This window comes from Corvus hawaiiensis, chromosome 4 (genome assembly GCF_020740725.1).
Source record: "Corvus hawaiiensis isolate bCorHaw1 chromosome 4, bCorHaw1.pri.cur, whole genome shotgun sequence".
Classification (NCBI taxonomy): Eukaryota; Metazoa; Chordata; class Aves; order Passeriformes; family Corvidae; genus Corvus; species Corvus hawaiiensis.
Window position 1 is genome coordinate 16897866 of NC_063216.1, and position 16123 is coordinate 16913988.

Sequence of the window (16123 nt, forward strand, 5' to 3'; positions counted from 1 at the left end):
AGGGAAATCCACTTGCAATTAATGAAAATGCTTAATTACATTTTATGCATAATTATGACTTGTTTTCCATACTTTTTATGATGAAGGGTGAATGACTAAATGTGCTTGTGTGTGCATTTTCCACAAATATAATCTAAACCGAACATCTTACAAGAAGCAAAGCCATCTATTTCACTTTAGCCTGTCTTCTCTGAAGAAAACATACATTATATGTGAATATTATGTAAATAAAACTGCCACATAATACATACATAGCCAGTGACATCATCAGACATATGCACGTTTTTATCAGCTGAGATTCAGGCCCTGATTTGCACAGAGGAATTTGAAAGTATTCAGTGAATGTGGGATTCTGCTTATCACTGCATTTTCCATAGGTGTACGTGTACCTGGATATGCAACATGTTAAACAGCATAACCTCTTAATATTGTGTAATATTAAACAGCTCCATAAAATATGTGTATAAACACACATGCCAATCTGCAAACATCTTCCCTGCTAGAAAATGTCCAAGCCCCAGCCTGCAGATTACATCTTGCAAACCACATCTGGACGAGAGCACAAGCTTACTGCATTGTTCAAGGGCATAGGAGAGAGGGGAGGAATTTTGGCCTACAAACCTGAGCCAGAGCTCTGATCCTACAAAAACCACTACAAGACCTTTAATGTCCACACAGAGACGTTATGATCTCATTTCTGAGTGCTTCCATCTGAAAGATGTTCCCCACTAAGCACCACATGGTGCTTCATTTATCTTCAAAGCCACGGGAAGCTGAGCCAACTCTACAGGGAGCCAATACACTGATAAACTGAGGGACGGCTCATGTAAGCCCCTCTTAGAAGAGCTGCCTTCAGGCCATGTGAAGGAAAATCTCAGCTTTCAGCTGAAACCCAAATGCATTGTCTAGCCTTCCCCTTATAAAAAGGGCTGTAAAAATATAAAGCAAAGTAATCTGGTGCAAAAACTGGAGAGGGAAGAGGTTTATTTATTTATTTTTGCTGAGCTTTTCTCCCCTTACAGTTTTAACTGTATCACTTCAGTTTTGAGAGGTATGTTGAAGAATTGCCTTTTGTCAAACTAATTCTTCCCCAAAATATCTACATATTAGCGCTTCACTTGATAGAGAAAACAGTACTAAGCAGAAAGCAGATATATATAGCTATGTCCTGTAGGCAGGGGGAAAAAAAGGCTCACAAAAGTCACTTTCAGTTAAAAACTTCTAAGACACAAGACACAAGACTTCTAAGTGTCCAGAGGACACTTCTCCCTTGTAGCATACTTCCAGAGACCAAGTCATTTCCATATAGTTAAAAAAGCATCACATGAAGGGATTTCATTAATTTAGCAAGGAAAGAGGAAGATTAAACTTCTCTCTCATCTTTAGAAATGGTCTCACATCCTGCACCGAAGCGTTTTGTGCTTACTCTGTCGTGGTCGTCAGCTCCTCCGAAATGTGAGTGGTCTGAAGGAGGCCTTCACGTTTCTGGAAAGGAAGATGGAATTAGCAAAGGAGAAGCTCATCAGGGGCTCATTCAGCATCTTTCAGAACACCAGAGGGCAGAACTAGATGAGTTCCCTAAGTTTCACAGAGGCAGAGGTAAAACCACCGACACAGGAGGATTCACCCCCAGAACAGGGGCACTGATCAGGCCAACGGCCAAGGGGATGTTTGGGAAATGTATTTATACACCCATATTTGCAGCCAACTACCTCACTAACAATTCTCCTCAGACCAGTGTCAACACCATGCCTAGAACACAATTTAGAGTTTGTCAGCCCCGTCTGAGATCCCCGCAGGGCAGCTGCTCACGTCACGGTGCCAACCAGCAGTTTGCCACATCTGGCAGCCTGACTCTTCTGGGACTGAAATGACACAGGTGGCTGTTCCCAGGCCAGGGCTCCAGAGTGCTGGCACAGCTCTCCTAGAGCAGGCATGGCACTGGGGCCACTGCCACACACCTGACAGGGACACATCCTCCAAGGAAACATAGGGAGCACAAAAAGCTCAGCTAATGACTTCACAGTGAATAGTATCTCCCTGATACTGGATTGTCTCTCCTTGGCATAATTTTCTGCATGAATAAGGAGTCTCTACCCAAGAGAAATAGCACACGTTGAGACTCCATTTCAAAACACCTCCGAGGCTGGCAGTGCTTTCATCTGAGTGAAAAACTTGCTTAACATCTCCATGGGCTCCTTTCAAAACTATGCCTGAATGGAGGAATTTCTTTCCTCCCTTCCCTGTGCTCAAAAAGCTGACAAAAAGAGCTCAAATCTCAGCAGCCATCTAGGAACCAGGTCTGTCAGAATGACTTAGGGGAGGGTTAATAAAGCTTCCTAGCTCAGGTAAGCAGGGAAACCACTCCCCAGGCACAAGTTCTGCACACTTTTACCATCTCAATTGTTTTCACCAGCTGAAACCCAAGCAAGAACTTATTAGGGAAAACAGCTTTGAGGAGAAACACATCCTTCCCCAGAAGCAGTTTAAGAAATGAGAAATGAGACCTAAAAATCAGCAAGAGGGACTCCTGCCCCTCCACTTCCTACTGAAGAAATGAAGGCAGGCAGACCTGCTGGAAGGGAGGGAGCCTGGCTGGAGGCATGGGGGGAGCTGTTACAGCTCCGTGCCCAATGGGGCCCTGGGCTGGGTGCTGCCAGCTGGCCACGTCTTCACATCCCTCACTTCCCTATCACACCTCTATCTCATCCTGCTCCCCTGAGGGAGCCATGGGAATGGAGCCAGGAGGCTTGGGGGAAAAGCCAGGATGACAGCATGGATGGAAAAATGAGGAAGCATCTGACAGGGCAGTATTTTCCTGCATACAAAACAATGCTGTCTTTATTCCATCCCACCACATCTCTGCTTTATTAACACAGAGCTCGGGACCTTCCAGGCATCCTGTACCCCAGGGAGAAGATGCTGTAACCTGTGAACAAAACCTCAGTAAGTGATGACTAGTGAGTAATGCCTCCAAGTGCCTGATAAGAAAGAGGAATGGATTCCAACACTGGCTCCCCAGCTGGTGGAAAAGGAAGCACTGCCCCCACTCCCAGGCAGCTGAGCATGCTGCTCTCACAGCAAGCCTAGGTCCCCTGACCTTGCAATCAAAAAGCAAATGTCACTCCTTGATAACACTTTGATTCCTTCCACCACTGGCACCAGACACATTTATTCTTCATCCTGCCTTGACTCTGACCTTTCAGTCTGCAACTCAGACTAGAAGGGAATTACTGTAAAAACACCCCAGATCTCCCAGCAGCACCAAGGTGGGGCATGCTGCAATTTTAAGAATAAGGCTGAGGCAAGCTAAGCATAAAAGATGACAGTTCCTGAGCCTTGTAAAAATAACCAACACAGTGAGCCTCAAGGACAATTTTTACACTTCATTCTGAGAACTTTTTTGTTTTCCTGAATTAGGGTGTTTCTTCACCATGCAAGCTTACATTTTGAATAGCAGGCAGTAGAGTCAGCTGGAAAATCTCAGTATTTTTCAGTTCTCACTGGAAGCACCACTGAAACCAACAGAGTTTCTCTCCTCCCTGCCCTCACTGAGGAGGGCTGGAATGACAGGCATGTGTTGAGTGACACCAGCATTAAAGCAGGTATCACCCTAGATTCGTAACTCAGCACTTAGAGTAGCTACTCACAGGATTTTAATTAGAAGGCCCACCTAAAGCCATGCTCTGCTGGGACCCTTCTTGAATAACTTGGGCATATATTGCCATGGTCACCCAATTTCCTATTTCACACAAAGAAACCACAAAGAAAACTAATTCTGGAGGTTGATTTTGAAAAGACTTTCAAGTTACTTCCAAGTAACTACATTTCAGGAACTCTGCTCTTGAGAGGGGCTACGTCATGGAGGCCATTATGAAATAATAAAAGTGTTTTTCCACTGGGTTGGTCTTTTAGTTGTTCCACATAACACAAAAAGACAGATAGATAGGTAAAGGTTCTTCCTGCCAAGGAAGGCAAAACAGGAAGTCATATCCAAAATGCTTGTGGGTTTCTGAGCAAACTGAACCGTGCGGGACCAAAAAAGAATAGTTCATTGTTTGACAGATCCAGATTGAACTACAGATCTTTCTCAGACTCTAAATCAACTATTTTAAATCTAAGAAAATATATATACAGAACCTTAAGAAGCTCTCCATCTGACACCTCAAGATGCTAAATGAAGAGAAGAATTTAATGGAAGGGTAGAATCACCACTGAACTGTGGAGATCTGGGTAAATATTTTCCATGTAGCACAGTGCTGTCATATTATCTCACTTGAAGGATCAGGACAGTGAAAGTAAGAGAAGAAAGAGCCCACAGCACTTACACGAGCTCATAAGGGGTCCTGCATTGCTCTGGGATGGGCTGTGGAGATGCACACAACTTGGCTGAGCAGTAACTTGCTAAACCAGTTTATTTTCATGGTGTAAGCACAGTCCTTTTGGGGAAGAAGCACCTCGGGGATCTGCACAGTGTGAGGACAGTTTAACAAGTGGATAAAGATAATCAAAGTCAACCACAAAAATGAGACTTAGCAAGTTTTGAAAATTTCAGTGTGGGTGTGTTCTTGCACCATACTCCCACAGCATCTTGCATGGTTTTCTTGCTGCAGGGTCAGTTCTGAAAGACTTGCACAGAAGTCTCTTAAACTGTTTATTAACCCCCTCAAACGTATTTCCAAGCAAAAAGAGGCATTTAAAAGAAAACCTCTCCGTTAACACCTTATGTTAACTGTGATCTAGTTTGACAGAACCCTATTCATTACTGGGATATGTAATCAGAGATCATTTAACAACAAATTGGTAATAATAGCAATAATCTTCTGAATAGTAGTTTCCTTACGTGGATTAGGAACAATATTAACCTCATCACCATTCTGTTTGCCATTAGTATAACAAAGCTAAACAAAATGCATTTAAAGAGATCTGTGCTACAGAACCAGCATGTATTTTTAAACTAGATTTTGGGCACTGAACTACAAAAATTCAGCTTACCAAACTATAAGGCAAAAGTTCTCGTTCCAGAACAAACATGCTCTGCTTCATACCACCCCTTGCTTTCCGTTTAAGTAAACAAAGCTGGAGAGTTGCAAGCTTTTCCTAGCAGTGGATTAGGGGCTGAGACAAGCCTCCTCTTGCTCAGGGCCAGCTGCAGCCATGACCATCTCCAGGACTCCAGGCTCTAGATCCAAGAGCAAGAGCCTGTAGGATTTGACTTAACTCCCACTGTACCTGACACCTTCAGGCACTCCCTTGGGGACACAGGCGTTGCTCTCTCTCTCATCCCTAGATTCTTGTCAGCCTTTATGTCACCCTGTCATCCTAGTCTCAAGATCCAGGTACTCTGGTGAACCAGATGGTGTCTCCTCTATATCTCTCCAATAGGAAAAGAAGTGTAAACCTTCTCCATAGCATTCCCTCTGCTGGGGAGGTAGAGGGTTCTGAAGCTTGAACTAAGGACAAGGAAAAGGAGGCTTTATCTCTCTACCTAATGTTTTTTCCTGACTTTGCAGTTACAGAAGACACTTCACTGTACTGGGTAAAAGGAGGTTTCTAGCATCAGGGTGTAAGAGAACTGCTGACCAGCTTATATTTACATATTCCTCCTCCTCTTTCCAAGACAGTCAAAAGAAAGTTAAAAAGAAATCAGTCTCCTATTTACATTCATGTTACCTTATAACTAACTCACTGTTGTTAAGTTCTGACTTCAGTTCTGAAAGAACTAAAGCAGTTCAAAATCACCTCCTATAGATTATACACACATTTATTGTGAATCAGGGAGTATCCACCAATTTCTCATTTAACATCACACCCTGCACCTCTAGGGCATCCAGGCAGGCAGCCTGGAAAACACCATTACTTAAATACAAAGCAAAATGGGGCTCATCTAATCAACCACCCTGCATCTTGTAAGGGGATCCAGGTCTTCAAAACAGGGTGTGGGATCACTTTATCTTCTTTATTCTTGACAGGAAACTCACTGCAGCCTGACAGCTGGAACAGTAAATGGCACTTGCAGAGCGAGTGCCACAGCAAACAGGAGCAGAGTGCCAGCTGGAATGCATCTGCCTGGGGTTCAGCAGAAAAACTGGCTTCCCATGTTACAGATATGAGAAGCTTTCACTGGCATAGAAGGCAAGGAAAAAGCAGAAGTACAGATGCTTGAAAGTAGAGTCTTTGTAGAGGGAAAGGAAATGGTCGATACCAAGCAGAGAAAGGAATAACTAGAGCAGTATCTAGGGCAGGGGGGAAGCAGTCAGGGATCCTTAGGTCAGATCTCTTCTCTATATCTAAGGAAAGCTAACAAAAACACAACACTGTGAAAGAAATGATGAAAGTCTGTCAGGCCCGCCAAGGAAAACAACATGTCTAAGTCTGCACATGAAGTCATTGGGGAAAAACAACACTGCTAACAAGCATTCCAGACTAGGGAGATGCTATGTGCTGAAACTCCTTCCTGTGCTGTTGAGGTTTCAATGGCTTCTCTACAAAAAATGCATAGCAAGAAAAAATGTACTGGAGTGACAAATGGCAGGCCCAAAGCTCCCTTGTACAAAATCCCATTGCATACTTTCAGCTTGCTATTGCAGGAGCAAAGGCTGGCCCCAAACCTACTAAAGACGTGCTGTTCTTGGGGTCACACATAAGCACATGCAATCCAAAAACGCATTCCCATGGGTGTGGTGGCCTGTTAACCCCCTGACTCTGTATGTTCCCCCTGTTCCTTCCCCAGCCTTGGCCACTCCCTCCGTTTTTCTCCCTATTGCCTCCTGTACCCCAACCCTGCCCAGGGACAAAACCACCCCGCACCCAGACCCTGTTGTCTCTCTACCTCTGAACATCGCGGGGACGAGGTGTGATTAAAGCCATCCCAAACCCTCATGAGAGACCCTTCTCTGCCTTCTTTACCACCCCTGCGCTGTAACGCTGCTGGCTGCCAGAGCCAGACCGCGGGGCTGTCCCAAATGGACTCTGGGATGCGCCTGATCACACAGCCCTGGGAAACCTCGCTGAGCTCTCAGGGAGCAGCAGCCTGCTGGGCAGAGTCCAGCAGTTACTACACATGGGCATGGGACTCACTAAACAACTGGGACACATTTTCTAAATGACAAGAGATGGGAGGCCCAGGACTGCACAATCTGCTCTGTTCCTCCCAGGAGCTGGTACTCACCCGTACAACCACCACTTGCACTGACACATGCTCAGGCAGCCGGATGGGAGCTCGGAAATGCATTGCCAAAGCCACCAGAAGGTGAAGAATGGAAATCAGATTCTTGCCATGGATGGCTGCAGGGAACAAGGGAAATGAAGCAAGTAAAATCATACTGAGGCGTTATTTTAAACAAACAGCTCTGGGGGAAAAGGCAGTGACAAATGCTTTTGGTCAACACAGTCTTTTAATCTTTCTTCCTCTTTTTCCTGAATTAGTAAGGCCTACAATGTAACTTCACAGGTAGCAAAGCCTAGATTCAGCCCTTCCTTTAAGCTTAACTTACAACTCCAAACCCTCTCTGCTCAACACAGACAGGCAGACCCAACCACTTGCTTTTCACTGTGCTGGAGGATACTGGAGAAAAGCCCTCTTATGAGACTTCCTAAGTGATAACAAACTTTCTAAGACAGAAAATATAACAGAGTCCTTACAGTCAACATTCCACTTGATTGTCCAGCCATGGGGTCGAAGTAGATCATGGACAGCTTCCAAGACCGTCTGCAACTTCTGCTTCTGACCAATTTCAGATTGTGTCACCTCTGCCACATTCAGTTTACGATCAGCCAATTTTTCTGCATTTGGAAAACAAACGAAATAAATAAATAAAAAGGACAGGCAAGACCGGATTAAACTGTGTGGGAATAACAAGCACAAACCACTGGAGTCCACTGGAACTTTTCTAAGAGAATTCTTTTCCTTGGAAGGAAAAATAGCTGGAAGTAAAACTTTCACCAGAGCGTGTCAGTTCCAATAAAAATGTGACAAAACTGGTAAAGTCTAGCTGAACATGCTCATCAATCAGGTGTCAAAATATGTAACAACTTTCAGCTAGACATCAAGCTAGCAGCAATATAAATTATACCTCCCAATTTCTTTCACTGCAGAAAAGCATTTGGCACAACACAGCCTTCACTATGCAAGGAATCTGCAGAGGTGTACAGAACTTTTTTTAAAAGTTAGTTTAGGACAAAAAACTGGAAATATTTTGTGTGAACATTTACTTCAGCTTGATAAGCTTTATTTCAGGTTAGCTGAAGGTATGAATTTAAGCTAAAGCACATTTTGCATCCTCAAACCCTCAAGACTCATATGACCCAGGCAGTGGAACTAATTTAAAAAGTAAGTTGGTACAATCTTGTCATGTTGTTGACATTGTCACATCATAGTTGATTACTTCCAAAATGAAATCATGCGGGAAAATGTGTAAAATTCCACTACTAACATTTCAATTCTGTTAACATAATATAATTATTTGTGGCCAAAGTTGTAGACAAGTCATTCTTCTCTTCCTCTGCATTGTGGCCCTTGCAAAAGAGACAGGAGCTAAAATTCTCTAAAAAAAGAAAGAGCAGGGAGCTGAGGAAGGTGGGGTAGAGCCCTCCAGCCATCAGAGCAATGGGAACAGCTGATCTCTGTTCTCTCTCCACACCCATGAAAAATGTGGCCAAACTCACTGTGCTGATCCGTCCAGGAGGTCAGGACAGGTTGGCCATATTCCAATTATACACTATTCCACTCTTTAAAACAAAAAAACATGCTTCACCAAAACTGCTTTCACAAAATAAGGCACTAAAGAATCTAAAGATTCTTCCAGAAATGTTTCAGAGTTGTCAAAACCTATCATTCCAATAATGGATATATTTCTGCTCTCAAGTTCAAGACATGCTTCTTCTGGATGTTTTATCCAGCTGAAGATATCTATTTATTTTTTCAAAGTGGCAGCAATATGAAAGTAGTCCAGTAAGCCAAAGAGAAAAGACTTGCAGGTTATCAACTAATAAATACTTTGACCATCCTTACTGTTTCTAGCAATCTAAAGTAGGGAAATTTTAATCAGTATTATTTTATCAAGATTACCAAAACAAGCAAATTAATTTTTCAGTTCCATGTTAGGGCTTCTACCTATTCTCAGCCCAGGTTAGCTGACAGTCAGCAAACAAATTTATTTCCTTTCACACTGGAATCTTGTGTACCAAGCCATTTCAGCTTCTCTGAGTGGCACTACTTGTCCCTTGCTAAATTAACTAAACAAGGAGCTCCACCTCGATCAGTCATTTGCTAGTATCTTGTTTCAAACTGCTTCAGCATAAGCCCAGCGACAAGCTGTTGTCCTTAGCCACGCCCAAAAACAAGGGGTTATCAAGACAAAACACCTTTCACTCAAAAGGAATGGTTAACTACCACTTGAAGTTTAATTTCTCCAGGCTGAGCCCCTTTCCCAGCTCCCTCAGCCCCTCCTGGTGCTCCAGCCCCTTCCCCAGCTCTGTTCCCTTCTCTGGACACGCTCCAGCCCCTCAGTGTCTTACATACACACACACGTAGGTACAACTAAGCACCTTCTAAATGTCTGCAGGCTTGAGGCTGGAGCCATGGCTCCACAGGGAGCGTGAGGAAGCAGTGATACCTGAGACAGCTGCAGTGAAACCCACTGCCAGCTGAAGAAGCAGAGTTATGAAGCATGCTATGAACTACTGGATTCCAACAAATATTCCCCAGCTAAAATTACCTGTACAATGCTGATCTGCACCACGTTTGGAGGCTCCTGGCTGCAGTCTAACCCACAAGTGTTAAAAGTACTCTTGTTTCATTCCTCAAGTTGTTATTTTGAGGGGTTTCAACTGCATGCGAAGCTAACTGCCATTAACCAATTTTAAGGCTTGTGGATGTTCATCCAGACACCTGTCATTTAAGGGGCACATGCAGAAAATCCAGCAAGCAGCACCCATCAGCACCAGGTCCTCCTGCCCCACTGTGACACACACCCCCCACAGCCCAGCCCACTCTTGAAAACACAGCAGAAGTGAGCTGAGGGCAGTCTGGCTAGGAAACTGTGGATTTACAAGAGACTGGAAGCCTCAAGCCTCCTTGTTGGCTGAAAGCATCCCCATAAATCACTTCATTATCACAAGTCTTCTCCACTATGCTTCCTGCATCAACACACACATTGCAAAGATGGAAGGGGGCTGAAAAATCCCAAATTCTCAACTGAGTGTATCCCCTCATGTGTCATTCACACAGAAGTGCACATTTTGAGCACATACCTGCTGCCATGCATTCCCTTTTTCTCTTTTTCCCCCCAAAATAATACTATCAGGACCTCAAAGCAGCTCTCAGCCCAACAGCTTTCAAAACCAAACCATACTGACAAAATTTTGCACTGCACGGCTTCTGCTTGGCACCATAAACACAAACCTCTTCACTCCTTTTCTACCCTTATTTCAGCTGTCTGGACTACACTTAGTCCATAGAACAGATACCTAGGAATCATCTGGATTTCCTCCCCTCTCAGAAGGCAGCCTGAGGAGAACAGATGGAGAAGCTGAGGCTGCAGCTTTCAGTGAAATCAAGCATCTCCCTGAGATGTTGAGTTACTGCACAGACCTGCTGCTGTGTGCAGGAAGAGGTTAATTTTGGGCCCTTCCAGTTCTCTTGTGTGAACTCACCCAGCAACTTTTGCAGCACCTGCCCATCATAAAGGTCCTCTTCAAGTTGTTTGACAATGATTCTCTCCTCCACCAGCACATCATTAATCCAGTCAATTAGAACCTGCAAGCACAGAAATAGGAGGCAAATATCTAAAACCAACTGAAGTATGTTCTTTTCATTCAAGGCAGTAATCAGGAATATAAAATACGTGAAGTGCAAGCATATTTATGTATTTCCAAGTTGCAGAGATAAGACCTGAATGTAAAAAAAAAATATAATAAAAGCATCTCATTGTCCCCTATTGTTTTTAATTCAGGTCTTGACAACAGGACAAGGCATTTTATCCCCAGCTATTGCAGAATACAAAAGTCCAGAATTAAGATCTTGGTCAAATGGGTCTGATAATCATTTTACAATTTTAACAGTTCCCATATGCTGACTACCATAAAATCATTCAGTCACATGTGAAACAGGAATGAACATAAAGAACCTTTAAAAAGAAAAGGAACTGAACTAAGTTTTCCAGGTGCCAAAGATAATAATTTCCAAAGAGTTACAGGAAAACAAGCCTTGACTGAGGCTGGTAGTAGTGCTGTCCTCCAATTTATTACTTGGAAAATTAAATTGTTTTCACAAAAATAACACAGTTCTGTGGGAAGAGACACAATGTTAATTCCTCCTACATCCTTGGTTCTATAAGAGGAGAAGAGTACTGCCAATCAGATGTGAAAAATCCATTAACCAGAGCCACCTAAAAACAATAAGCTTCATTTAAAGATTCTGCAGTCTTTAATTTGCATCATATAAAGTTGTGGATTCTTTAAATTCACTTTCTGCTTAGACCCCATATTTCTGCCTCTTCTTGGCAGCTGTGATGGCTGAGAAAGTTGTGGGGTTTGCATAAACAAGAGATGGTAAAACAAAAGCAAATGAAAAAAATATATGCAGGCTTGCAGTGGAAAACACCCACCTTGGGAATCCTAGGGAACACAAGCATTTGAGTATGTTGGTCACGAGGACATTTAAGTTATTCAGCCTGGCTGCTGATGTTCACTCAACCTAAAAACCTCAAATAAATTTGGCTAGGCTTAGTGACCATGAAAAAGTTTACAATCCTAACATGAAATACTAATGCTTCATGTACAGACTCTAGTCCATATCTTTAGTACTTCCAAAGCATGCTGAAAATATGCAGGGCTCAAAGTCAGCTCTAAAAATAGGGACAGCATGTAAGTGGCAAATTTTAAGCCAAGTGATTTGGCAATTGCTCAATCCATGGAAAGCAAGGATCAGCATCAATGCTCACCTGTGTAAATCACCTTTGCCCTCTAAGCTGCCCAGAGGGACTAAAACCACAATAAGAAAAATGACTCCTCCAAAGACCTGTCTTTGAAAATAAAGGATTTCTGATAAGTTATTCACTATTCAGTATCAGCAACTTGTGTCAGAAGTGTTCTTCCCTCACACATGAACAGAAAGAGGGGAGGTGATTGAAGAGACGTGGATACACAAGGATGAACTCGGCAGCAGCGGCATCACCCCACTGCTCCCCTGTGACAAGTCAGCAAAGAATTACCACAGCTGGAAGCCAATGAGAAGCACAATATTATCTTTCACCTCAAAAACTTCACCAGTGACGCAGAAAAAGTAGTCCTAGATAACAAGACATCATCCAGAAAGAGATTTTCACTTAGACATCCGTAGAAAATCAACTGAAGAAACCAAAATCCTAAAAAGTTTAGATCTTCCATGAGATTTATAGAACAAACTTCCAAAATTATCTGAAGCTCAGCTGAAAATATCATTAAATAATCAGATCCCATTACAGTCCCTCTAAGAAGAGGTTGGACTTCAAGAAGACCTCAAAAGCTTTGTTAAAGGAAGACTCAGGATGCTAAACTATTTGAAACCATTAATAAACATTTTATTTTGTGTCCTGTGCTGAATGGTATTGAAGTCAGAATCTAGAAAATGCCAAGGATTTAAAATTAAAGAATAAAAGGTAGGATCCAACAACCCACTTCCAAGAGTACAGATACACAGGAAACACAGGTATAGGGTCTTAAAAAAGGAAAATACTTACACTATGTGCTAATTAAATGTTTCACAAAAATTTAGCACTGAAGAACTACAGGAAAAAAAGCTACAAAAAAGAGACACAAATTAAACAGGTCTAGCCATACTTATTTTATGATTTTAATAGTTTAGTACCTCAATCAAAGACAAACATCTCAAAGAATGTTCTAACTTCTCTACTATTCAGACTACAACTCCAGCTCCACTAGAAAAAATGAATTTGCAAAGTTAAAGAAACCAATCCAGGTGGGTTTTTTTAACAGCTGTTGAAGACTGGAAAGTACTGTAATTAAAATAATCCCAAGCCTTTCTTGATTTCTTGATTGTGTCTTAATTAGAAGCCTGGAAAAAAAATTCAGCACAGATTTTTTTTTTTTTTTTAACTTTTAGAGAGGAAACACCACATTGCTTATTGAAACAAGCAACGTGCAGGAATCCTTTCTGACCCTGCTCATGGAAAGTCAGCTCTCTGCAGCTCTTTGTAATTTCTCCTTCATGAAAAGGCAGAAGCAGGAAAGATTCAATAACCTGAATGCCTGAAAATTCTAACAGCCTGACACAGGCACACTGGTGCTTGGAGGGAGGCAGACAAGAGCTTTTCCTATGCATGGAAAGATGCTTAACCTCGATCTGTCTGGTCTCACACTCCTCTATCCATTCCTTCATTCCTGTGCCTGCACTTCTTACAGCTGCAGCTCAATATTGCAATTTGGGCTCATAAAAAGCTGCTTTTCTATAGCCTTCTATAATATTTGGGGCTAGTAGTGTGGTTTTAAAAATTGAATATGATATTCTTATGTCCTCACAACCATGCCTGGCATTTCATGCATATCTGCACTCCTCTAAAGCACTTTTGAACTGGGCCAAATGCTCAGACACAGACTTGTAGCTGTGAAAATTCAGAGGTCAAGGGCATAAGGACCCCAGAGTCACTGCTGTACAGCAGTGAAAAAAATGCAAAACAACACAAAATACATGAACACATCTGGCACAATGGGAAAACAGGAAGCCCAGCCACCAAAAACAGCACAGAAAGAAAATCCTGGCTTCAATGACCCACTTCCCCTCAGCTTCTGGGAGAATTAGGAAGCAGAGATCAAAGGTATAAAACTGGCTTCAGGGCTGAGCATGAAAATTATTAGCAAAAATTCATATTTGGGCCTCTTGACTAAGCACTGGCATCCTGTAAGCAAGGGGAAGGCTTCTTGCTGCCAAAAGCAGATCTCAGAGCATTTAGGGAGCTCGGTTTCATCTGGTCACATGTGAGAAACCACATTCAAAGGACAGTGGCTTCATTTTGGTTTTCTCTTCTCCTCAGTAAATCTTAAAAAGCCATAAAACCAGATATGGGAAAAGTTGGTATCTTCCAGGACAGTGAATGTTTTACTTTTCAGGCAGTGTCTAGAGCAGCAATGTTTGGATCTGCATAAAGTTTAGATGAATCTTTTAAAGGCTAGAAGTTGTTGCAGTTATAAGCCAATCTTACAGAAGTGCTTGAAGGAAGGAAAAGCACCTTACAACTGTGGCTTGCTGCCTTTTGTCAAGGCACTTTCAGATGGGACCCAATTCTTGCACACAGATGTTCTAAAATTTTGCATTCAATTAGCGGAAGCTCTTTTTCATATTCTTCCTACTGAAATACTGAAAATGAGCAAATATTGGACAATGAGTAAAATAAGCTCACATATTTCAGACACTAGAAATGGAGCATTTTGTGAATACAATATTTATACATACATATAAATAGAACCAGTAACTCATCTCTCTTTCCCTGAGCTGAATTTTCAGCTTTAGGTCTGTTCAGCCACATACCAAATTTTGATTACACACAGGGCAAATGAAGTGAGTTTTAAAAAGCTGCTGGCCACAGAGGGAATTTTGTTGAACACTTCATCCTGATAGATTGTAACTGTTTTTAGAAAACTGTCTATGGTGATAACAAACAACACTTCCAGGCATATTGTTTTTCATTTGGGCAAGAAGACTTAAAGTAGGTATTTTCACATCCCCAACTAAGCAGCCTTCAACAAGGAGTTTCTCTGTATATTTGCTTTACTAAGAGTGAGGAATGAGGCTTTTTGTTGTGTTTTTCATCTGCTGGTCTCTGTATTACCACAGTGCTGTGGTGGAGTCTGTCCCTCCAGAGTTACAAAGGCTCTGTCAAAATCACTTCCAAATGCCCAATCCACAATGCATACAATTCCTATGGCATGAGGTCAGCAGAAATTAAGCCAACATTTGGTGGAGACAAAGAGGTACTAAAGCAGCGTCAGCAGCAGATATCTCTGCTGCTTCTTTGCACTGAGATCCATTTAGCCCACTGCATGTGACTGGCAGGACAGAAACACTCAGCATCAGTGATGGCAAACCATTGGCATGTCTAACTCTGGTGCTGAAAGAGATCTGGGCTGGCCCCAACGAAACTGAGTCTCCGCCAGCTTTGAAAAGGCATGAGGCTCTGCTGATGCTATTGGCACATTCTTCTCTGAAGGGAAAAAGAGAGAAAGAACCACTTGGAACTACAAAAACCTCCGTCTATTCAAGTTCCCACTCCTCACTAGTCCGTGGAGAGCTCTCTTTTCAGGCTCTGGGGGACAGACACTTTTCTGCTGGCTGGGTTTCTAAAGCACAGCAATTCTCATCCAGCACTGGGTCTTTGGAAAATGCCAATAACCACCAAAGAACAGAAAATGAGGAATAAATTACTCTTTTTTTTTTTTTTTGCATTATCCAAGCTCTGTAGTATAAAGTAAGTTTTGCCAACATAATTCAAACCTCTCCCTGGCTTACAGATTCGCACCAAGAGAGTGTGAGCTCACACCAGCGCTGCTGAATCTCTGTAAAAACTCTAACTGCTGAGAGGTATGCAAGTTGTTAGCAATTAGCTAAATTACACAGGCACTCCACAGAACACATCTCTCCTTTGAGGATGATCCCAAGGAAACAATTTCCAGTTCCATGCTGCTCCCTGCACCAGGTGATCCCATTCCATTGGGACCTCTCTCCTTGTGCAAGTGTAAACTGGCCTAGTGACCCTGAACCTGATTCTGCAATGCACTTAAACATATCCTTGAGTGCTGTTCTGGCCCTGATTTTCATTCCTCCTGGAGGTTTTCAGGTTTTTAATCTGAAAGAATATAACCTTGCTGGACTATGACATCCAGGGAAGACTCAGAAACTTGTATTAAACTCAGCAGGACAATTCACAATTTAAAAGCAATTGCGGTTTCAGTATCAAGTCTCCTGAATCACAGAGTACATCTGGTTCTTCCACTGCAGAGACTCTTGTTCAGCTGATAATATCACTGCTCCAGTAGCAGAGAAACCACATTACATTCTGAGAGGGTGATGCAAGACCATTGCACCTTGGAGAGAATTAATGGATTTAGGTACCAACAAAGAAAGAAT

General features: G+C 42.5%; 1 protein-coding gene across 2 annotated transcripts in view; it reads right to left on the minus strand.

Moving 5' to 3' along the window:
- PARVB (parvin beta) overlaps positions 1–16123 on the minus strand; it is a 55424-nt gene that overhangs the window by 14289 nt on the left and 25012 nt on the right. For both annotated transcript variants that reach the window (XM_048301492.1, XM_048301493.1), the window contains exons 4-7: positions 10657–10759; positions 7645–7785; positions 7172–7287; positions 1427–1485 (exon numbers count right to left, since the gene is read on the minus strand). In XM_048301492.1, coding sequence (XP_048157449.1) covers positions 1427–1485; positions 7172–7287; positions 7645–7785; positions 10657–10759 — 419 coding nt within the window. The remainder of the gene's footprint in view (positions 1–1426; positions 1486–7171; positions 7288–7644; positions 7786–10656; positions 10760–16123) is intronic.